This window comes from Aythya fuligula, chromosome 3, assembly GCF_009819795.1.
Source record: "Aythya fuligula isolate bAytFul2 chromosome 3, bAytFul2.pri, whole genome shotgun sequence".
Taxonomy (NCBI): domain Eukaryota; kingdom Metazoa; phylum Chordata; class Aves; order Anseriformes; family Anatidae; genus Aythya; species Aythya fuligula.
In genome coordinates, this window is record NC_045561.1 from 33,572,247 (window position 1) to 33,597,524 (window position 25,278).

The 25,278-nt window shown below is 37.3% G+C and overlaps 1 protein-coding gene across 1 annotated transcript in view; it reads left to right on the forward strand.

Annotated features, from left to right (window-relative positions):
* Positions 1 to 25,278, forward strand: part of ZFAND3 (zinc finger AN1-type containing 3) — a 134,266-nt gene that overhangs the window by 26,648 nt on the left and 82,340 nt on the right. The window contains exons 2-3 of the mRNA XM_032185198.1: positions 6,244 to 6,284; positions 8,324 to 8,350. Of these exons, the coding sequence (XP_032041089.1) occupies positions 6,244 to 6,284; positions 8,324 to 8,350 (68 nt within the window). The remainder of the gene's footprint in view (positions 1 to 6,243; positions 6,285 to 8,323; positions 8,351 to 25,278) is intronic.

Below are 25,278 nucleotides of genomic sequence, written 5' to 3' on the forward strand. Positions count from 1 at the left end.
TATACAACAGCTGATGAAGTAGAAGACATAGACCACATTTGTGGGATATTTAATTTCAGATTTTAGTTCACTGAAGAGTCTGAGTGTATGCGAATGTTTCTGTTTGCCAGGTTTTCTGCAAGTCCACCTGCATTTGACACGCTCCACTTCTGCTCTTCTGTGTGAACAGAATTTGGCATCCATCAGTCTTTCGGAATTACTGAGCCACCTCAGTCTAAAAATGTAAATAATTGTTTAAACTGTCCAAAATCCCCTTGACTGTATCCCATTAGTGAGACTACAAAGTCAGGTGGAGCTGAAATATCAAATATATAACACATGTGAAATCTATGAGGTGACAGTGGATTTAGACCAGTAAAATGGCTTTCTTGAGAAGCTAGTGTACAGCTAATACAGAACTTCCAAAGGGATGATGGAGGGTCTTATTAATACAGTCTAATTAACCTCCTTTCTGTGCAAGGTGAAGTGTTATATGCTCAGAGTAAATGATGAAAACTGTAAGGGAAATACAGAATTGGATCAATTTTCTTTTAATGATGAATAATCCTCCAAGTCTGGTTGGATGAAAGTAAACATGTGTGGGCTATGGTTTTGCTTTTACTGTGTGCCAGGATTCAGCTCGGAGTGAATTCTTCAGCAGAGTTATAAACCTTTGAAAATTGCTTTATAATGGAAATTGTGACAGACCATTAACTACAGTAGTATAAATGCATTGCTTTAACATATGTTATAGCTGTCCTGAAGTTGCCAAATACATGAAACAGTATGTGCAGAACATGTAGGGTGGAGCCTTCTGTGTGGTTTTAACTAATTAATAACATGACTCATTACATGTTAATGTTTCTCAGACATACAGCCCATGACGTACTGGACGGGTATCATTCAGGAGCTAGGATATATTTGGCTGCAGCGACACGGAGATCCCACTCTAATTGCTGTACTGGAAGAGGCCCAAGAAGCATTTAACATGATGTGTTTAATCACCACTGCAATTATAGTGCCACTGAAGCAGATATGTTTTCCTACTACCAAGTCACAGAACTTCTAAATCATAAAGAATCATTACTAGATACGCTAAAAACTCTTGTTCCCAATAACAAACAAAACCAAAAATGCAAACTCATTCTTAATTTGCACCTGTGGGGTTAAATACATTTAAAAATAAGTATCTAATGCATACATCCCATACAAAACCTTTCTTTTTTCTTCAAATTCCATATTATTCCATTCCTGAAAGACAACTGAAGAAAAATTATTTCCAGAAATTACTATTGCTCTGTGGATTTCTTAAGCCCTGAGAACACCTATGCTAGAATCTTTACTTATTTTTACTCGTGTGCAGCCGTACCAGACTTGACATTGGTGAGCATTTGCATTAATAATGCTATTTCACTATGGCCTTAAAATGTGTGGGAGTTATCATAATATAGACAAAATCGAACACTTCATATTGCTCTTTGGCACTTTAGTGTGAAGTTTAGCTTGTATTAGTTTTTAGTGTTTCTGGTTAGCTTCTTCATCTTTCTTCTTAAAGATGGGAATGGGGAAGCTAGGAAGTGCCTGACAGTCTGCTGGATAATGTAAGATTTTTTTTACAAAACCTTCGGTATTTATTAGGTATGCCTATCCAAGTTTCGTGGCAGAAAATTGTTTTCATTAGGAAGTCTGAAGATGCTGAGACGAAGTGGGTTTCTGTATAATTCTTTTAAACTCTCTTCCAGTGCTCAAAGTTTCTGCATGCAATTTATTCTTGAATCTTCAGACAGAGATTCTCTTTTAGATTCTGGCTATTTGAATGAATTGCGATACATCTAGCAACCTTTGGAGATTTACAGCAAGAATTCTAACTTCTTTCTCTAGCTGTGGTTTCGTATTGATAAAGTTATTTATTGGGAGAGGGCAAAGGAAGAGCAGGCTTCCAGTGAAGACAGAAGAGTAGAAGGCACATTGATTTGGATGGTATCTTGCAATGGTATGCTGCCAAATGGCAAGAAATAAAAGGAATAATTAGTACATTAGGGTATATATTTGTAGTGGAAATAAATTTGAGTGCTTTTAGTGAAGTAGATAAGGCCATACCTTCATATGCTTGTAATATATGAAAAGGGAATCAAGGAAGCAGAGTGGCTGAATAAGAGTCTTAGTTTTCAATTTTATTAATTAGTTACAGTATATCAATACGCAGGAGTCAAAGAATGGTATTTTTGGAATTCAGTGCTTCTCACTTCGCATTATGCATGTTTAATCTGAGATGCAGATGTTAATCTCACTGGAGTTAAGACTCTGTGTGTGTTCTTCTATCCATAGGTTCAAATAGCTTCATTTGCTATAGAAATTTGCAGGCACAACCATCCAAGTAAGGGATGATGGTTTGAATATCCTGAAATGAGCTTTTTTATTTTTACCCTTACATATCATTTATTTAATGCTTGTAGCACAAATATGCTGTAGTTTCTGGGATGTCCTGTTTCTGTACATTTCTTCCTTTTTCCAAATCCCTGCATCATTGTTAGTACTTTCAAGGCTGTGTTTTCAAGGAAGTTTTTGTTTGTTCTTGGAAGTGGAAACACTTTTGATAACTAAACTTACTGTAGACCAAGTCCTGTGGAATAGTTGCATGCAATTTATTTGGTAGCCTCTGGGATTTTTCCAGCTGGCTTGAAGATCCTCTGCCTCTGGTTTGCTCTGCCACTTGACCTTCTGAGCATGCTTCACCTTGTGGTTTCCAAATCTACATAATAATTTTGTATCACCCTTTAGTTAAATGGTGTCTTTTTGACAGATGGAAGTACCTTCAAGTAGGGTTTAACTTTATATTCTGCCTCGAGATAATACCATTCTATTTGACTTGATTTATCCATAAATATGGATGTCTTTCTGAATATCAGCTTAAATTATGTACAAGTGGAGATTGTAAATTACTAATGCAAAACTGGCTTTGTAGGGATATTGTACAGATAAAATGGATGGTGTAGTAACTCTGGATTAGGTGCTGTTGAGCATGAAGCTGACTTTTATGAGGGAAATCTGGGAACTACTTTAGTATGTCCAGTTAAAACCAGCAATTTAGTAAGTGATTCATCAGCATGTTGAATACCCCAACCAAACTGGGAGAGAAAGGTGTGGAAGCGTTGGGGTTAGCCATAAAAAACTGCAGTCTAAAATATCCAATTCTCTTTGCCGGGGTTGACTTGGACTTTGAGCTGCCTATGCCTTATTCACCTTTACACTCATTTTTGTGAATGTTCCTAGAAATCTGCAGTGTACTGTTTTTCCTAGAAGTCTTCTCTCTAAGTAGAGTTGACCATGAAGTGGAAACAAAGAGGGCTTTCTCATGACCACGTGTCCTGACCATTTGATGCCTTAGCGCTTTGAGCGTTGCAAATAAAATTACCTGGAGAAAGAACAGATATTACAGCCATATATTTGAAAAGACTGTCAGGAACATAAGAGAACTTACGTTTTTGGTGTTGTTGGCCGGTGACATGCTTCTGGTGAATGCTGGAGTCACTAGGAAGTAATGTAAAATAGCAATGTGGCTAACACGACTTATATGAGGAAAAACAGCATATATGGGTGTGCTCAGTCTTAAAGGGGTGGTGAGAGGAAAGAGGAAATCCTAGTGATGAGGGGAGGAATTTGCAGTGTACCAAAGAGCTGTCAAACATACCTTTTACTTGACAGACATGGGCATGTCTTTCAGATGATACCTACTAATGTGGACATACGTAAACTGCTTGATATATTTTCTTTGTAAAAACTTTTGCTCTAATTAAATATTGTACTTTCCAAAAGGGGTGATGGTTAATCAGCACTGCTACTGTCTTTAGTACTTGTTTTTTTATTAAAAAAAAAAAAAAGCATTATCTTAGTATTGGTTTAATGTCAGTGCCTCTGCAGTGACCTAAGTGTCTAAATCTAGATTCTCATCCAATGCTGCAGCCTCAGACAAACTGTGATGCCTTAAAAATGTGTATAAAAGGATCAGAAAGTGAAACTTGAAAGAATAACAGTGAACTGAAGATATTTAGCTTGTGTAGTTGCTTGTCCGGTAGCACTGTCCTTTCTGAAATAAAACGTTTTTGTGTTATGAGTAAATGGCAGCATTTTTCTTTTTTCATGTGGCTGTATGTTGTGTGTGCGCATGTGTTTTTATTGTTGGTGTGTCAACAAGTAAATATTGTATGAGGATTCGGATTGATATTTAACAGCTGAGATGGTTGATGATACCAGTGAAAACATTTGTCGTTGCCCATTCCGATGTCATCAATATGAACCATCTGAACTCTACCTTTCTTTTTCTTTGCTGCCCCTGGGGTTTAATGGCTTTGCAGAGAACCTCCTGCCTGGCATATTGAGCTGCTCCAGAAGGTCTAACCCATAAGCAGTGAGTACTGAACTGCAGCACACTAATGCTGTAGGTGTTGACTCACCATGCTGTTTTTAATTGCAGTTCTTTTGAAGGTAGATATCTATGTTGACAGTCTGCACAGGTTATTGAATCTTCTATACCGATATGATGATGTATTTGTATGGCTACAAATGCTGTTCTGCTTTTCTTTTCCTGGGAATTAACTTTTCTCCTGTGCACATACTGTTTGCATTTAAAAGTAGCTTTCATGTGTCTGTGGCTCCTGCTCTAGCTGGCAAACGCTTATGTCTCATATCTGCAGTGAACTGTGTTCTTCTAGAATCCTTGAGCCTGATGTAAACCAGCTTTCAAATGTGCATGAATTGAAAAGCATCTGTAATGTTTTGATGTGACTAATACTAAGATATGATTGATCAAGTCTGGATTTAGTTTGTAACTGGAAAGTCATTCAAAATATCCATTTGCAAACTTTTTGGGAAAAAAAAATGTATAATTCTAATACGTGTTGTTATTTGCGATCTAATTGCTTTGAAAAAAAATATTTTCAAAGTTTTTGTCTTGAGTCTTGATTTTTATAATTTGTAATGGTAAGGTGCAGGCCTCATCTCAAATTCCATCCATGTTTGTCTGGATTTAGAAACCAAATGGTTTGGTAGTCTCAATTGTTTTCAAGCGTGCATATTTCCAAGGATAAAGATGCAATTGATGTGGCTAGATGAGATGTTGCAGCTAAGAGGCTGCCTCAAGGAGGGGAAAAAGGTCTTCTGGGCACGGACAATTGTGGTACGATCTTGCCTATTAACGTGTACTTTCAGGCCTGCTCAGGAGGATGCTAATGCTGATATAGAACAGCAGAGCTGATTCAGGAGCATTGACTGAACGAGCTATCAGGCAGTGTGCACAGAAACTGGGTTGCTCGTACCTAAAGGCGTTTCAGCGCTTAGAGGCATTTCGAGAACAGTCTCCGGCTGACATCCTGAAAGAGAAGTTGTGATATTAGAAGAGAACTTCTTGTGAGCTGGGAGAAGCTCGTGCTCCCATAGTATATTGCTTTCAGTAGTTTCCTGGTAGCCCTGGAGAGGTCTGCAGCCTGAACTTTTGTTGTTGTTTGCCTGTGGGCCTACCAACTTTCTCTGAGGGTGAGTGCTTGTGGCCTAATTGCACCGACACTTCGGAGACATCTGGGAGGCTTAAGATATTGCTGTCATTCTCCAGCTGTTTTTCTCTCAGCTGAAGGTTACTGCCCTGAAAGTCGAGCCACGCTAATGGATCATGTGAACTGTCCTAGTCCATGTCAGTGCAAAGTCAGCCAGGTTATTTTAAATTACTGCTGGATGCAGCTGCGGGTAGTAATGAACAGCTTGAGGTAATAACTCCTTAAACCATTCCAGCTATACTTCCAAGAGCACATCTGTCTATGTCCTTATAAGTGCAATACTTTAATCTCTCTATTGCTATGCTGCATTCAGGATTTGTCAGGCCTGCAAAGCTGCTGCCAAAGGGAGCTTTAATATCCAAGTGGAATGTATTGGCTCTTCCTGTCTATCATTATTATCAGATGGCAATAGAACGATCTGATTGATGGGTTTGCAAAAATACCTTGAATGGTAAAGGAAGCTTATTCTCCACTATGAGGTTAAATAAGTGAAAGGTGTGTTTTAAAAGCTCTGTAAAGAAGTTATCAGATGAAGTCTCTTCCCCATCCCCGTTCCTAGTTCAGCTACTTCGAGCCTATTGTTGTCTTTGACTCCCAGCCATTTAAGTTCTTCCCCTGTCTGTACCCTTGCTTCATTCCTGAAAAGCTTCCCTGTGTTGATTAGAATTATAATGAATTTTTTAGCTCTACTTTTTTTTTTTTTATTTTGCCCCAGGTCCAGCAAGACTATGAATCTCTGTTCCAAATGCTTTGCTGGTAAGTGCAGTAAAAGGTTCTGTGTTTTTTTTTTTTTTTTTTTTGTTAGATTATTGAAACCACATTGTTGGCATCTCCTTCAGGGTTTTTGCATGGGTTTCCCTTCCTTCAGTGTGTACGTGCAATCAGATTTTCCTCACTTTGTGCTTCATTTGTTTGCTAGTCAAGAATCTCTCGTGTAAATGCACCAATGAAGCCTTGCTCTTGAAGTTTATGGAAGTCAGGAATGCCCTTGAACTAAAGAGCTCCACTGTTAGCACAGCACTTGTATGGATAATGTAGCTTTCACAAATGCAAAACTCTGAATTTGGAATATTATAGGATTTATTTGGTAACATTCTCTGAAATATGGTATGGATTAAAAAAAAAAAAAGAAAAACTGCTATAGAAAACCTCTAGTTTCATTTGTTTTTAATTTTCAGCCCGTGGAAATTAAATCATCAGTAGCTCATTAGTAGTCTACTTATAATTGCTACATATTTTCTTATGCAAGGTCATCGCTACTGTGTAAGATGTTAGGAATTGCTACTGACCTTTTCCTGTTAGCATCTTCTGGCTTTGCCTTTTTGAAATTTTTGTGGTATTTTTTGGTGTTCTAACCTTATTTTTAATTGTAATTGAAGTCCTTTCCTAGTTCATGATTTCAATTTCTCTTGGGGAACAGCTACAGTATTAAAATGATGGAAAAAAAAGTTTTAGAAAATTTCAGTCGTTGGCTTGTCTATAAAATATTCCTTTTTAGAACTGAAGTTGGCCATAACATTTGGCTTGCACCTTTTATTTTTATTTTTAAGGTCACTGGTTTCCAGTGCAAAAGTGATAGAATCTTTGAAATTTAAGGCAAAGTGTACACCCCACTACCCCCCAAAAAATCAAATGTGTTTACTGAGGTTTGCACACAAAGAAAAATATTTTGACTTGTAGATTTCAGATCTCGGGTTCAGCATCACTTAATTAAACAAACACAAGGAAAATAAAGATTGTCCAAGACTGTTCAGCAAAATGATGTGCATATTCCTCTGGCTATTTTCCAAATGCATGGATCACTGCAAGGGTATACTGAAGAAAGTGTAAGCGCTTACATATACTCTTTCCCTACAGACCATGATAAGAAGTATGCTACTAGGTCTTTGATTTGACTCAGTACTGTTGTGTTCTTATTAGCATTATAAAATAGCTTTTGCTTGCATACTTTAGAAATGTGGATTTTCTAATTCTGAGATACCAAAATGGCCCATCCTTCATATTATGGGTTTACCAAAGTACCCAAAACTTTATAACCAGTGGGCCAGGCAATAAGTAAAAACATCTCTTTCATTTGGGCTTCATTTTTTTTGTTTGTTTGTTTTTGAAGACATTTTATGATCCCTTCTTGGCTTCTGTTCTGTAGTTCTCCTGAAAAGCTGTTCCCTCTGATCAAGTTAATTTTCTGCTGTAAAAATACAAGATAATAACTAAAATGTGTGGTTTAGGGGGAAAAAAGTAGCTTCTCCCTTAAAATTTTCAAGGTTTTCTATGCAATTGTTATAGCTTGTTTATTTTATTGAAATAGTAATTCTCAAAAGTTTGAGAAACTTAAAAAAGCTACTGCTAATTGGAAAAAAAAGAAAACATAGTATTTTTTTTTTGTTGTTGTTGTTTTTTTTAGTAGTTTTAGTATTAGATTTTAACTATGGTTCCTTCATCAACTAATAATGAAATAATGAGAACTCCAGTCCTGTTTGGGTAATAACTCAACCCGAACTGAGTCTCACAAGTCTTTTTCTCAGATATACTAAAAATATTTCAATAACATTTTTACTGGATTTCCAGTCACATACTTGTTTCTGTAAATTGAACCACCACAGACAGCAAGAAAGCTGTTGAAATGTTTTTAACTATTCCAGACACTCCGAAGATATGATGTGGAAAAAAAATAGCTTTTTTTCTTTTAGTATGGCAGGTTATTTATTCAAATGTATTGAAGCAAATTTGTATACAGGGGGAAATTGGGAATTATTATTTCTCTTGACCATCGTTTCCTTTCTCTTTTATTTTAGAAAAAAGAAATCCACACAACGAAAAAGGTTAGTAACTTCATTAAATGACTTTTTCTTTCCTTTTTCAGATGTTTAGAATACAGACCTTTTTTTTCCTTTTAAAAAATAATTTTGCACATACACAGCAGCAAAGCCCCTTGCATCTGCATAAACCTTGTATTTTTATATAAGTTATAAGGGAAGGGCAACAATTCAGCAAAAGATAAAACACTGTTGGGGTTAAGTTGAAATATAAGCTGTTATGTAGAACCTTACTATCTTTACAGGTTTCTCGGACTTTCTGAACTATATACCTGCTTGTACGTACATGATTGTGAGCTATTCTTTGCTTTTACCCTTCCTCTCCTCCCCATTCATGGGGAAAAGTGATCATAGATGCCTGTGATGGAAGGAAGGAGGGTTTAATAAACACAGAAACCGAGAAAAGGGAAATGGTCATGGGCTGTCCGTTTGCCTTCTTGTCTGGCCAAATACCAGTGATTTCTTAGTTATTTAAGATTTATTCAAGATAAATTCACTAAAAGTAATAGGGAGACTGGAGCTCATGGTTTTGGCTATCTTTGTAAGTTTTTTTACATGAAACAGGAAAATATTTTTCATGGGTTATTTTAGAGATTGGGTTGTTCAGTTCTCTGTGGCAAGGATGAGCTGGGTACTTCAGATACATGCAACCCTTTGCTTGGAGGAGCCCAGTGTGTTGACCTAGATCTATAAGGTTCACTGTGCTCTTCCACGCAAGGACAAATCTGCTGTTCCTCATATGCCGCTTTGGCTTGTGCATAAAGGTTGATAAATAGTGGAGAGGAGTTTGAAGTTAGCTGTCCTTTTCAGCCCTCTGTGCCTCCTTCCACCCCATCTGCCTGTTCCAAGAAGGAATACCTGACTTGTTTTGCATAAACCTAGTAGAAGTAGCAGACCCTGAAACATTCAAAAGCCTCTGAAATCATCCAAAGTTAATTGTACTTCTGCAAAGTACTTTACAACGTTCTGTCTCCAATTCAGTGAGGACCATATGCTATTGATGCCTTGAAGTCTCCAGATACTGCACAAGTGTAATCCTGCATATTAAATTGCTTCACAGAAATTTGCTCTTGAGATAGTTAAGGCATAGTTGCTTTAGATGTCTTGAACATTCTGGATACGAATGCAATAAGGTGTAGGATTTCTTTAATCAGAATACAGGCTGGTAAGTGGAAAAAATGCAAATTATGGCTAGAGCATCTCCCTTAGTGACACCACATCTTTTGCTAATACCTCAGCCTCTCTTTCAATACAGTAAACTGCTAAATCTGAATGATGTTGATGAGTGAAATATTCCAAAAGCACTCTCTATTAATCTACTTTTGCTCCCACTAGGTTTAGGGAAGTTTTAATATCAACTTCAGGTAGGGACATTGAGTGCTTTTGAAACGCCACTTTTTTAAAGTAGACTCTTTCAAGTAGGAATTCTACAAACATTCACAAAAACAACACCTGGTACCTCAAGAACTCAATTTTAATTGGAGCCAGTGGGACCAGTCACTGAACAAACTACTACAGAGTAAGAATAAATATTTAAATACAGAAAACTGTAAAACTACACTTTCCACTTAAATAGCTCAAAAAACCCACACTCTGCCTTTAGTCCATTTGGTTGGGAATCTGGAAAGTTTAATTTTTGTGATGGTGCAGTCAGCCTTGGCCGGAGGAATGCAGGAAGTGGATTTCAGGTTGTTCAATTATGTGTGAAGCTAAAGGTAAGTGCAGCACTGGAAGGTTTGGTGTGAAGATGTGCTTGGAAAGCTGGAAGAAGATGAAATAATAATTAGGGTATTCACGGGTTTGTGAATCAATTTCGTAGCATTTGTGTGATAATGTAATTGAAACTTTCTAGAGGTGGATGTCCATATCCTTTCTTAATCCAGCTATCCAATGTTGATATTCTGTGAAGCACTTGTGAAGTATAAAAAAAAATTAAAGAATTTTCATCTCCATCCATCAAGTGGGAAGTCAGTATTGCTGGTAATCACATAGGCATTTTCAGTACGTGTGCTTGGCTTTGTGCCAGATGATAAAGTTTTGTAAATTCAACAGTATATTTTCCCTGGAGCTTCAGAGATCTGATAAGGCGAAAAAAGAATAAAAATGGACATTTATATCTTCTATATATCAACTGAATTCTAGAAGTATTGGATTATTTGCTATTCTTTCTATTTCCCAAACTCACTCAGATGTCTGACTGGAGTTATTGCATGTTTTTGTGTGTCTTAAACCTTCTGTTTTGTTGAGCAGACCTTTATTTTGTCTTGCCCAAGTCATACACAATTTTCAGAGCATACAGAACTGTGTTTTTTGTGTGACTCAGAGTCGCTGAGTAACGCAGTTTCCTCTTTTTGCTGTCTTTGTAAATCCTGGGAACTATTTAGATTGCTGCCTTGCATGGTTGTGATAACACCTACTTTAAGGATGATCTGGCAAAAACCAACATTCCTGTCTAAAGAGATTTTGCTGTTAATCAGCTGCTAACTTGACTGCCAGTCAGACTTTCAGGCTACTGAAAACATTTTCAAAAGTTGCATCTTGCATTTTGCTAGTTAATATTTTGTAATTCTTACTGTATCCTGTTGTATGATGAATAATAATGCATAACTCAGCTCTTCATAAAATTTTCGTTGAACAATGACTCAGTCGTACTTACATTTTCCATATCCTTCTAATATCTGATGTGAGTCCCTGGTTTTTCGTACTTTATTACTGGAAAAGACAGAGCACTTTCAAAAGTGTTGTGTGGATTTTTGTTTTGGTTTGGTTTTAAAAAGCACTGCGTACTAGTTTTCTTTATGTGCACACAAAATGCATCTTTTTCAGGAAGGCTGCAGTATGTTGTTACCTTTGTTGGTTCCTAATGGAAGCTAGTGCCTCAATTTGTTGCTTCATTAGGCTAGAATTGTTGCTGTATCGTGTCTGGCTTTGTATTTTGAAGTACATGGACTGCTTGCTGCAAAAAGCAGCACTCACTGGCTAGCACTTGAGACTAGTAGAGTTTCATTTTCCACTTTTAGTGCACACCCAGGCTTGAAGCTAAACAATTCTTTGAAAAATTGTTGAGCTGTTTACAGTGGCAATAAAGATACTGCTAATTCTTAGAGCACCTGCTAATAATGTACTGTAGCATTCCAGATATAAACAGAGAATTTGACATGCATTTAATTTCTCTTACTCTGTGCCCAAAGAATTTTTAAAAGGAGAAGACTGGTAGGGAAAGGAGGTCTTAACATAGACTTAAAAAGTCAGATGTATTCTAAGCTTGAGAAAGATAGCAGTAATGAAATGGAATGAAAGAATTAGACAAATGACTTCATGTGGTTTTCACTTATAAATAAGCTTGATTTGCACTGCTGACCTTAACAATTCTTTTTACTCTGTTAGCTTGCATTATTCTGAAGCTTTAAAAAGTGTGAAGATCTGAGTAATAGCTCTGTTGTGGGTTGTTAGGGCGATATTTTGAGAAAGGAATGGGAAAGGAGTTTTATGTTTTTAATTTACTCCCTTTCCCCTAACCTGCCTTAAAGTTTCAGTGGAGAAATATAAATTAATGGGAAAAAATGAGTTAGGTCAAGTATAGTTGTACTACCTAAACTTAGGACTAATAGTTGTAGTTCTGTCAGAAATAGTCCCACCAGCCAAATCATCCAGCGTATTTATGCTACTTGTTCGTAGTTTGCTATGTATAAACTGGAAATGTGGGAGAAAAGGGTACCTGAAACCATCTAGACCTGCTGTGCTTCTAAGAGTTAAGTAGAGATTGCATTTTAAGTTACTAAATCTGTGTATTATTTTTATACATATGGCCTATAAATGGACAGGAGGGGCCTTTTTTTTCTGTCTATACCATCATGGCATTGAAGTAGCACAGAATACAGGGCTCCTGTGTTGTTTTGGTCTGATTTTGCTGGGCATTCTATAGAGGGGCATTAAAGATGCCCTATGAAAGAGTCTTTATCTGCTTACCACCTGTCTGTGCAATGGTGTTATGTGCATGGCGGTGCAATAGAGGTTATCAGTAGGGTCGATGGCTCGGCTGCTGGTTTGATTTCTTCAATTGTTTTTCTCCTTTTTCCTCCTCTTTCATCTTCCCCCATATATAGTAGTGAGGAGGGTTAATGCGCTGATGGAGGACAGACCCGTGAATCATTTCTGTTTCTGTGTGGGCAGAAGAGTTAGTGGAAGAAAGGATTTCTTTCACAGCTGGCACTGAGATTTTGTTTCCTTTGTTCCTTCTTATGTTTCTAACTTCAAGTTCGCTTTTTTTTTTTTTCCAGTAATGTTTGAAAATGTGTTTTCACCAACACAGTCTGGGAAAACTGAATGCCTTTTAATTAAGAACTTTTTTTTTACAGACAGTCCTATCAGTAGACTACCCTGTAGGCCATTAGTGGCTGTTCCATCACACTGCATCTTGTTAAATTCACAGCCTAGTAATCTGGAGCTCATTTGTTTAAAAAAAAAAAAAAACATAAATTACACTCAGCATCTGACAAAAACAATATGACGACATCTCAGTACTGGCTCACTGAAAAGACTACCAAATATCTTTAATTTATATTTTTCTTCTAGCTTAACTAGATATTACTGATATTTTTTCATGTCTTTTCTTTTTCTTGTCTCAGGGGATTGCCATACCCATTATACAGGTTGTTGAGCTACAAGCAAATGAGAGTTCAATCTCTTTTTGTCTTAGGCTTCCATTATTTGTAGTTGGCTTCATAGTTCTGTTATCTAGTAAATTTTCCTCCTTGTGTTAGTCCTGTTTTCTTTCTGTTTCTTTGATATATTGTTCACCTTCCGAGTCATAACCTTTCCAAATGGCTTGTTGAAACACCAGCTGTAATTTAGTCTCTGGTGTATAGGTTCCCTGATCATATTTAAAAAATAAAAAAAAAAGTTGAGATATGACTTAATTGCTATGATGTTTGCACATTGCCAGCATGAAAGCAGAGTTACCTATTCAGAATGTGCAACCCACAGGTTTCATTTATTAAATTTCCGTGTAACACCATTCTCCTATAAATGCATGCATAAGATACGAGAAGAAATGTTTCTCTTTTTTTTCCACATTTAGCAATTTGCTTGAGTTATAGAAAAGTCTGTGCTCTGCTTTGTGTATTTGCTCGTTTGGAAACCTTCTGTAGTTTATAGAGACACTAGTGATTTGTTCCTTAGCCTCCCTGTGGAGTTTGTTCCATATTACAATCTAATTCCATGTCCGTGTCGTGCACTCCTGAGTTGTTAATTTGTACATTTCGATGCAGTTTGTTTCATCGTGTTTTTGTAATCCAAACTGAGTGTAACGAGCTATGTGCTTTGGGGACCCAGCCTTGCCTTGCCAATTAGAACAAGTGGTTACTGAGAGAGAGCATGTTTTAAATAAAACATGGCACCTCTGCGTGGGACCAGCAGCCTCTGGGGAATAAGGAAATCTGTTTAACTCTTTCTCTCTGAGAAGAAAGGTCAGTATCAGTGAGCACATTTGAGAAGCGTTCAACTCATTCCTTTGAGAAGTGTAATCCAGATTCATGTTTCATCTCACAAATAAAATTTAGTTTGTCACTGGAGACATGTTACGCAGTACAGCTCGCAGAGTATTTAGAAATGCACAAGGACAGCTGTCAAGTTTCTTGCTTGCTTTCTAGGATTCTAATCACTAATGCCACGAGCAAATTGTAGAGAACTACCAGCGAACCTTTCTGTTTCCCCTTGTACTGCTACCCAACAGGCTGCGATAGGGCAGTAAGAGAGCCAGGTGGCAAAAGAGCTAGTTTCAAAACGTATTATACAAGTGAAGGAATCTAGAAACAACACTTATACATAACCCTTGTACACTTATTTAGTGAGGTGACCATGAGGAAAGGCTCGCTGTTCTGCCATTCTGAGGTAGCTGGGAACGGGTACAGCTATGACCATCAATCCTAATCTTTGGGACTGTTGCAGAAGTTATCCAGCACTCTGCTGTTCTTTATACAAAGCTCCTGATGAACTCAAGCAAGACACAACAAAGATTTTAGAAGTTAACTTTATTTTTTAATACTCTTTCGTACTTTCCACCCAAACATTTTTGTTGCTCTCTCTTCACTTGAACTTGCACATCCTATGCACTTGTGCACCTTGGAAGGGAAGAAGCTACTCTCCACCAACAACCTTCAGCTAAGGACGCTGGAAAATAATTTAGGTGAGCAGTCATGGTGATGGACTAAGACAACATTTTAACAGCTGTTGCATACACAAGCAAGGCAAGACCAAGAAAAACATCCCTCGTAAAAACCTTCTAGCTCAGCAGCTAGGTGCAAAGGAAGTACAGCTGTTTGCTAAGGTGATTTAAGCTGTTAGGTAAGCAGATGTACAGAACAAATGTGATCTGGATAACAGAATAATATGTAACTGACTTTTCAATTGTCTATCTATTTTATATGAAAAGAACACGATCTAGCAGCTAGACAGCTAGATAGGAACTTGAGACCTGATTTCATTTTCCACAGTAAATAAGCGTTGCTTTCTGATAGACAAGTCTCTTTTTTGTCTTCCACTTCTGTGCCTCTGTTCCTCATTAGTTAGTGAAAGGTGACAATATTTCACTGCTTCACTGGAATGTTTGTGAAGATCAAATAGATGTGATATTCAGTACAGTAGCAGTGGTCAACTAAGGAGTTGAGATAAATCTAGAGCTTCATCTTGGGAAGCAAAAATTCATTTTGAGGAACAATATCTGTATTTTCCTCTTCCAAATCAGCTTGAAGTAAGCATACCATTAGCATATATTAGCTTAAATTGCAAAATGGATGCCTTCAAAGATAGCCAAGCCCCTCCGGCTGATTAAATTGCACAAACTGGTAATAGAAGCTTTATCCTTTATCTCTACAAAAGGCAGATCCATGTGCCATCCCCAACTCTGAGTGTTAGTGATAATGCAGGAAATTAGTGTAACATAACTCAGTGTCAGATCTTATAGAGGAAGGCAATTTGTTTTCACAAAATCTGCAATTAAATTGATTTTGTCTATTTATGCTTTCATAGCCACATACAAGCCCTAGGACGCATGTCCAAGTACTCCAGGTGAGATGACCTGTGCACAACGTGGAGAGAAAGGAGTTTTAGCTATTGAGCCGTCGCTATAAGCTGATTTTTGACTTGCCTTTTATACTCTCAAGGTGTGGAGGCTGTGTGGAACCATTTGCTTCATTATTTTGTTCTAACCCTTAGAAGTCTTAGGCAAAATTCCGGAATTTCAGTTCTCTTCTGTACCTTCTATAGATGTTCTATGGCTGCTGCTCTGTTCTTCTTGACATTTTATCTTTAGTTCAGTACTTTTCTGTATTTGAATGCAATCACATTGCACTGTTGCAATTAATGCATACCATTTTTTTTTAACCCTTTTAAAGCTGTTTGTTCTAGGGCTTGCAAATGTTCCATTCATTCTTTATTCATACTGGTCTTCATATATCTGGTATAAACCTTGTATGTCCTCACAGAGTTAGTCACCAGAGGGCAAACTGCTCATGCAGTTATACATACAGAATACAGCTATAACCTTTAATTTCTCTGATGTGTTGTCTATGCATGAGTTGCCATCTAATTAATGCTATATGTAAAGTGAAAAGCATAATGACTGCTTTCTTCAGAGATACAGAAGTTAGTATTTTACATTGAACAAGAATTTTTATGGTAGCATTCAAACTGCTGAACCTGAATTGAAAAGCTTGAGGAGAAAAAAATCCCTCTTTAGGTTAAAAAAAAAAAAAAAAGAAAAAAATCACTGGTCACATAAATATAATCTATTAGTCAAGAAGAATAATAAGGTGCACATGCATTTAAGGTGCACGTAAATATAAAACTAAAACATCCTTCCTGTTTTAAAGATCTAACAGTTTAAGCAGAGCTGTGAGCTGTAGGATATATATGGCTGTTGAAAGTTTGTTGTGATGCAAGAGTTCCCATCTTACAGCTTTGAATTTTGTGATCAGTAAGAGAAGTGGAGGATCCCTCAGTTCTCCCATTTTTGTATTTGACTGTTGTTGACCCCTTTCAAAGTGCTGCTTAGGAAACTCTTGTGTTCTCAGCGGGAGATGGTGTATCCTGCCAGCTAACCTGACCCAGTGTGGCATTTGTAAATATGGAAATAGGAAAATACAGAAACAATAAGAGGAGGACTATTGCTCTTACTCTCTGCATATCATGATGACCACTCACCATACTAGCTATCTCACCAATTTCAAGTTTAGAAATAGTTTACAGGGCATGTTAAGCTTATTTAGCACTAGGCTCATTGCCCTCAAGTTGTAATGGAACTTCTTAAAATTGTATTGATTGTCATCCTGTCTAGTGTTTTACTGATAATCTAAAAAAATATATTCTGCTCTTCACCAGTTGTTTCTGATAATTAATGTCTGGGGAAAACTGCATAGCCTTGTCTGACAATGCAGCTGATAGGTCATTTTGTATATGGCTACATGCTTATGCATTCGTATATATGACTAGGTGCAAATATATACACATAAACATATACCTATACACACAAATAATACATGTGCACAGGTGTTTGTGTACAAATACACATACCAGGTTTGAGCACTTAAGATTTAGGAAATAACAAGACAGGTTATGTTCCCCTAATTAATCCAATCTGTGTGTATGCATTACAACTATTTTTAAATTATGCTAAATCACAGAATCACAGAATTTTCTAGGTTGGAAGAGACCTCAAGGTCATCGAGTCCAACCTCCAACCTAACGCTAACAGCCCTCCACTAAACCATATCCCTAAGCTCTACATCTAAACGTCTTTTGAAGACTTCCAGGGATGGTGACTCCACCACTTCCCTGGGCAGCCTGTTCCAGTGCCTCACAACCCTTTCAGTGAAGAAGTTCTTCCTAACATCTAACCTAAAACTCCCCTGGCTCAACTTAAACCCATTCCCCCTCGTCCTGTCACCAGGCACGTGGGAGAACAGACCAACCCCCACCTCGCTACAGCCTCCCTTGAGGTACCTAAAAAGAGCGATAAAAGGATTGAAGAGTACAAGAAAGCATAAGATTACTGGCCTGATCTCCTCATTTAAATCACAGGTCATCCAGGTAAGATCTGTTTGCTGAAAATGTCTAAATATCTCCTTTAAACAAATATCCTGCCCTGCTGTGAAGATATTGGTAGTTCTGCATACACAATAGGCATTAATATTTCTAATGATGAACATTCCTCACTATTAAGTAAGAAATATGATGCACATTTTAATTTTAACACTACTAGGAGGTTTCCACAGAGTTGTACACTCATTATTTAGTATGATATACCGAATAGGAAGCAAAGTAAACTATTGTCTTACTCTTTTTCTTCTTAGTATGACATTTGTACATTGGCCTAAATGGTGAGCTATTAATTTCTTCAAAGAACTCATTAACCCTCTAGTGTTTCAGGAAGATAAGTTACTTACCACTTCTCTGAGTAATTTAACACTTCTCTGAGTCAAGGTGGTGATACTCTTGTTCAATATACATACATCAGAATCAAAAGCATGAATGTCCAACATCCAGAGATTCTGGATATTCCCTTTGAGAAGCATGGAGATTGTAGCCCCTTCCTAGTCTCCCTCCTTTAAGATATATAATTTTATGGTGCTTTAAGCATTGAAAGTACAGATATCACTTCCAGCCTCAAGGGAACTAGAAGGGTACAGAATAGTTCTGCTCGTGAAGACCCAAGAATATCTATTTGAACATCCTTTGAATAAGTATGGGTTGGAGGCACTTAGAAAAGCCAAGTAGCAATTTTGTGGCAGAGGTGGTGGTTGGAATCTGATTCTCTGATCGCTCTTCAGAACTTTCTTTGGGGTTAAGACTATGTCCAGAGTCTAGCAGAAAAAAAAAAAAAAAAAAACACTTTGCTTTCTGGAAAGTTCTGATTTCATGGTTTGAACTGCCTTCATTCCTTCATTTTATCAAGTAAGAGAGCTAAAGGTCTTGAGTGTACAAAAGTCGTTAGCTACGATATTTCCTGATTACTGTCTACTTGACTATTCAAACTTAGCAAAGAACATTGCCAAGCGGGAAAAAAAATAAAAATAAAAAAAATAAATAAAAAAAAACCACCATGCTACAACCTTTTAGATGGTGTCTGTGGAGGTAAATTTCAATTTCTGGTTCTTTTCCAGCCTGAAAATGAAATATACTTGTGCTTTCTACCACTGTGTTTTAGTTGGGCGTAGTAAAGTTTTATAGCTTTTAATAGAGAAGCTTTAGTTCACCTTTGTTGACACGTCCTGCCCAGCAATATGTGAAGAAATAGGAAGTTGATCTCAGTATAGGTGAGTGCACTGTTTCACGATGACGTTTTCTGTGTTTCAGCAGTCTGTGCATCACTTCAAGTCTTCAGTGGAGCTGCCTTCCACTGAAGAGCTTTGAGCAGCGATTTATAAGCTACATTTTGACGTTGTTGGCTCATTTTTACTTATTTTTCTTGTATGAGACTCACTAGTATCTAGAGAAAACTGTGATAGATGTTAAATAATCCTAGAAATGTAGAGGAATGGATGTTTACATTTACCTTGTTGACAAAGGTAAGATAATATTTAGAAATACTCCAATATTAGTCATTATTCAGTATTTTTGTTAGTGTAGCTATTTTAAAGTAGTTTTCAGTTATATGATAATGAAAGATGTAAGATAATAGTAGTTGTGGGGTTTTTTTTGATAATCACTATGTGAAATTCACAGCTGATGCATGACTGCTAGTGAAAGGTAATGAGATGGGTTCCAGTATTGATAACTTTTTTTTTTTTAATTGGGTTCTTGAATCCATGAACAACTAAGCTGATGCAAAGGTTGTCTCTGAATCCAAAATCAAGATGGCTAATGTTATTTTCCAAATCAATATATCTGGTAGCAGTGGGTTACTGGTGCATTCTGGTCTTTCAGTTCTTTTTTTTTTTTTCCTTTACCCCTCCAAAAGGCTCTTGTTGGGTGCCAGGGCAAAATACATAGGAGTATTCATCAAATAGATTTAGAAATTTAAAGTTGCTGGAAGCTTTTGTAACAGAACCGGTGTTTTGTTTTTTTTTGTTTTTTTGTTTTTTTTTTGGTGGCAACCAAAAGAGCTTTTTTCGATGTAAAGGTCAGATTTCATGTTCTTGTTCCCACTTGAGCTCTTTTTGACAGAATGAAAGCTATTTTGCTCTTGATTTATAAGATATTTACTGTGAGTTAGTACTGCATAAACATCTGATGTTGTGAGCAGCTCCATGTTCTGCTGACCGTGCCCTAGTAAATAGCGAAAGGGATTTTAAGATATTTATTGTGGCCTCTTCTGTAGGTAGCGTAGCAAAGTACAGAGTGTCCATTTACAGGAGAACAAAAATAATAGTTTTGTTTTTAATGTGAAACCGTTTTCTTTTCCAATAGCAAGTTGCAATGACTAACTCCCTGCAGAGAGAGAATGAATAGTCAGTTGTGATTCTCTCCATACACACACCTGAGCCTGGGAAATTAAATCATGCCTTAACCTACAGGGAAGGAAAATTTACAACACACTCCCTTTGACTTACGAAGAAGCTCTCAGCTGTACTTGAGACTTTATCTCTTTCTAGTGAACTTCAGGAAAAGACAAAGTATTGAGCCATATGTAATGTTATGGTGGCTTGTTCAGTAGTTACGCTTGCAAAGGCATTCAAATGAGTCTACGTGTTTAAAAGAGAAAAAGTAGACAACCTTACTGGTCTGAGGACACAGTTTGTGTAAACTCCCATTGAAGAAGATTTCTGTGAAGAACAAGAACAGTTTGTAACCCTTTCTGCACCCCCAGTAAAATTGATGAGAAATCATTTAAGAACGTGTTTTGTAAAGGTTTGATTGCAAAGAAAACTTTGAAACCATCCTAGAGGTTTAAAGATTTCAGCATATTTACCTAAATAAATGTGTGCACGAGGGTGGCATTTCAAGGCTTGCTTTATCAAGCAGAAGTCTTGCATCTTTAGACTACACTTGATTAATACAAGGTTAAATCCTCTTCTTTATATTGCTTTAAAATACTATTCTTCAGTGTGTAGAAAAACTTAGAAGTTCCTCACTCATTTCTCTTCCCTACAGTGTTGTTCAATAAGGGTCAGGAATAAAAATCTGTTAATTTGGACCTTTTTTCTTTCTTTTTTGGTGTGTGTCTACCTATTTAGTGGGGAAATAAACTAATATCAGTATTTATTTAAAGATGTACTCTGTAATAACATCTATACAATAGATGTTCTCTGTTTTTATATGCATATATTCTCTCTAGATGTGCCCTGTGTTATATCTAAGTGCTCTGAAGTGACTTTTTTCCCCTGAATCTTATGTTGATTCTCTCCTGTTACGAAATTACTTTACTTTTTAGAATTTTATGTTGACTCATCACATTCCTAATCAAAATAGTACTTCAGAAATGGAAATACCTTAGTGATGAGCCTATCCCCACAAATGTTCTTTAGAAGCAACTGACTTCTACCTGTTAGGTGCTACAAAAGGAGCAAATGAGGCATGAAGTTACAGAAGTCACCAGCTAAGCTGTATGGAAATAGAAAACGATCTTGTCGTAGTAAACTCTTCTGGAGGTATAGAAAAAGTATTTTATTAGTTTTGGTTTGTGTCATTACTTTAATGGCAAATGTGAAATTCTGAAATAGTTAAAATGAAAATTAGCTTTCTGGCTTCCTTGCTTTCGTGTGTGAATGGGGGTGTTGGGAAGCAATATCCTGGAGGATGTGGCACTCGGAGCTGTCATTTTTAGTAACAGGCAGTACACACAAATAAGTACAAAGCATGTCTTTAACTCCAAAGCATTACAGGTAACTTCTTATCTAACCAAGTAATCAATTTTAATTTCCTCTATTTGTGAATTTTCCCTTGAGTTCCAGTTTGCATTCAGATGTATTCCCAAACTGTGAATAGACAAATAAGGTAGCAAACAAGAAATGTCCAACAAATCAGGACAAATACTAAGCCAAATTGTTATGTAAATCACGTACATATCCTTAGTTTCTTAGTTAACAGAACCATTAAGCTTTATATAAAACCATTTTTTATTGCAAGTTGGTGTGTTTAAATGCAGACGGTGGCAAAGAATCAACCTTTAAACTGATCGTCGATTTTAAAAACATTTTGGTCTAAATCAGTGTTTTGTGAAACAGGATTAGGATAACACAAAGTTTAAAATCTCATAATTCTTGCTGGAGCTGCCAGGTTAGAAGCAATTTATTCCATTTCTCCTTTCCCAGTGAAATTCTAAGGGATTCAGGACATGAGAATTGACAAAAAGTGTAAGCTATTGTGAGGGTGTCTTACTGAGCAGGTGAGGAAATCCTCTGTTCCGTTCTCTGGCTTCTACAAAGCATTAGGCTGAATAGCCATACAATTTGTGTAAACATCAAACTGCAGGGATTAAGGTGTTTGCTATTTTCTGCCCAATCTTCCTGTTCGCTTAACTGAAAGGAATTGAGTATTCTTCAGCTTTGAAACCTGAGGTGGTTTCCCTTCAGCATGCAGCTTTGTGCAGGCTGGGGCACCTCCTGGCCTTTCCAGCCCTGTTCTCTGACATGGGAAGCATTGGTCGGGGGAGAAGTTACAGTGGCATTGCTCTGTTATGGCTCTCTAGTTACAACTTTCTTTGCTAAAACGTTTCTGTAGTACTGTGAAGTGACACTTATTAGTAACTTAACATGGAAATGAATTTTGTGGTTAACTACAACTCATTTTCTGCCTTTTAATTAAAGCAAAGCAAGTATGAGGCTTGCTGCCTTGTTTCCCAGTTCTACTGCTTGATGAGGGGAACTGAGATGCTGCAATGTGAGCTGATACCAGTTTGTAGAGCAAGGCATTAACTGGCTTTCGGTTGTGCCCTAGTCACTTAGTAGAAGTACACAGTGATACAGGAACTAATTTATTATGAATTCTGTGCCTCCGTGACCTATTCTAGAACGTTATCCTGCTGCAGTGTTATTAAGTCATTTTTCATCTACTCTTAAATTAACGTTGACGTTCTATTACTGGATTTGTTCTTGTCTTCAGATTAGAAGATAAAGGAAAAAATCTTACTCCTGCAATATTAAAATTAATTGTTTGATAAGCAGTACCTTGCTTGAAGTAGAATCCTCCTAGAAAGACTGTAATGTGGGCATCAATCTGCTTTCCATTTGCTTTCGTGCATGAAAAAGTGCTTTCAGAGCACATTGTTCAGGGCATCAGGAGAATGTGGGAGGTAAGGATGAGTTAAAATCATGATGAGAAAGGGCAAGCAGCAGAAGATACCAGTGTCCTCCTGTGCTGGTTTTACAAGGGATCGTAACCATTCAGAGACTTCTGCCATTAATGAGCATTATAATGCTGTTTCAATAACTGCATTGTGAGAGTGTTTGCTATTTGATGGTGTGAATTTTATGTGACACATTTAGAGATGGGAAGGATGTCTGAAACTAAATGCCAGTTCTGTTTGCAGCTTTTTGTTTGTTTGTTTTGAAAGCAGCACTTTTTTTTTCTTTTTTTTTTTTTTTTTTTCAAAACTGAGTGCTTGTTTGACACTGGTGTTTTTACAAGTGCTTTCATTACAGATTTTCACTCTAATTCAACTTAGGTCAGCCCTTACTGCAAGTTATCAACAAGGAATAGCACTTCTACCTGTGGAAGACAAATTAGCCTTATAATACATTTTATATTTAACATTTTTATCAGAGTTTCAGAATTCTCCATGTGAAACATTTGCTTTTAACCTTGGGAAAGAGGTAGATCTACAGGAATAGAGTGATCAGCTGGGGGTGGGAAAGTAGGAAGAAATTCCTTGTTTCACTTTTAAGATAATTTCGACACCCTACATGGAGACTTCTGTCCTTCAGACAAAGCTGAGGCACAAATGTAGGTAACAGGGTATCTGACGGAAGTAGTGGAGCACAGATTTCTGCCAAGAGGGATGACTCAACACTTTCACAAAAAAAAAAAAGGGGGGGGGGGGGGGCAAATAATACAGTAATTAGCAGATGTAGGCAGAGGCACTCAGTTTTCTAAGAGATGCTTTTTAGACTGGTCATTTCATTCACTAGGCGAGTGATCATATATTTTTACTGTTTTGTTTTATTTTTCTCTTGATGGGATGGCCAGTAGTGCATGATAGCTGAGGAAGACTATTATCTTCAGATTGTTCTGGGGGCACAGGCATGTTCTTCAAGGCTATTTTTTCCATTGTCTTGTGTTTTACCTGCTCTAATATAGAGTGGTAGAAGGATCACATAGGGTATATTTTTTAACCTGTTGGGTTAATGGCTTCAAACTATGTTCATCTGGTTTACATTGGCTTCATTTTTGTCTGTAAAGCAGATTTCAGTCCTTTTGTGCCAATCTAAAACATTTCAAGTTGGTGTGAACTGCCGGTTAAACTAGAGCCATGCAGCAGCAGAAGTGGGTTGATACCTGAGAGAGTTAACTTCTTTCAACTCAGGCTGCAGAGATTTAGCTAAAGGGATAAATTGGAAAGTTTTCTGCTGAAAGTATGAGTTGTGCATCTCATCTGGTAAGACTGACTCTTCCTGTAATGGTAGTTATGAAGAGGAATGCTTTGGTTTGTCAGAAGTCATAAACTGCTGAAGTACAACTGGTTTGAACACCTAGTCCATCTGTAGATGATACAGCATTTCTAACGTGGGCGACAGAAACTGCTTTCAGCACAAAAGACAAATAAGCTAATGGGATTGCTTTATCTTTACAAGGAACAAAGGGAAAATGCTCATTTTCCAGATGTCTACCAAATGAGGTACCAAGGAGAACTGAAAGACATGTACTTAAAATCTGAGCATCATTCAGAAAGAAAATAGCATTTTCTCCTTTTATTTCTCAGCATGTCAAATGCCATGATATCTTTGCAGCTAGACTTGATCCTAGAGGCTTCCAGGGAGTTTGTAAAGTAAAAACATTGGGTTTACTCTGTGTTTGCGCATACGTTAGCTTACCAAAAAAAGTGCAAGGGAGGAGTGTGAGCTTCCTAGGGTTCATGTAAGGGTAGCACTGATTTCCTTTTATCTGCCTCCTTTCTTCTGAGAACTGAGACCATCACAGGATGTCAGGTGTAGTTTGGCTCCCAATAGAGGTGAGGACTCCCATAGGTTTTCCTTCGGACCTGCCTTTTGTCATAAGTTCTGGTAGTGTAACTACAGATACTGCCTTAAGCAGAGTGTAATTGTGATTGTCCCACCTCAGAATGGATTAGTAGTAGTAGAAGAAAGTTGTTGGTTGGTTTTATAATATTTGTGTAAAAGCTGAAAGTAACGTTTTGATCTGCAGAAACGCAGAGAAGAATATGAGGGATACTTTGGCTTTTAGCATCCTTCTCATGAATAGAAACTGCATGCTTGCTTTGCTTGAAATCAGTTGTAGTAGTGCACACCATCTTCTTAGTGATAACACTAGTTAGGGTGATCTGGACATATTTGAACTTGGCAAGTTTGGGGATTTGATGATACCCTTGGATCTCTGTAATTCCTCTGAAATCAAGTTATAAATTGCCATAGATCTTGCTTTTTAAGCAACTGTTAAAAAATAAAAATAATAAAAAAATCTCTAGCATGGTAATGTTTTGTATTTCGCAGTAAAAGCCAGGAACTGTACAAAATTAGACCTTGGCTTAAATCATGCTGCAAAATTCAGTATAAACATCCAGTTTTTGACTGGTTGCCAAGGGTATCTGCATAGTAGGAAAACTCTCCCACCTGTTTGAGCAAAAGAACTTCATTGAATGAGGGACCAAGTTGGAGATCTCTGCGGTCCAGCTGGCAGTGGTTCATGCTGCCACCTGCCAGCCCTACAGGTGTCCGCTGGAAATGGCTTCCTGATACTAGAGAGCACTTTGGCTTTTTTTCCTTTTTTTTTTTTTTTCCCCCTCAGTTTGACTCAGAAGATGAGTGATAGATACGCATCTG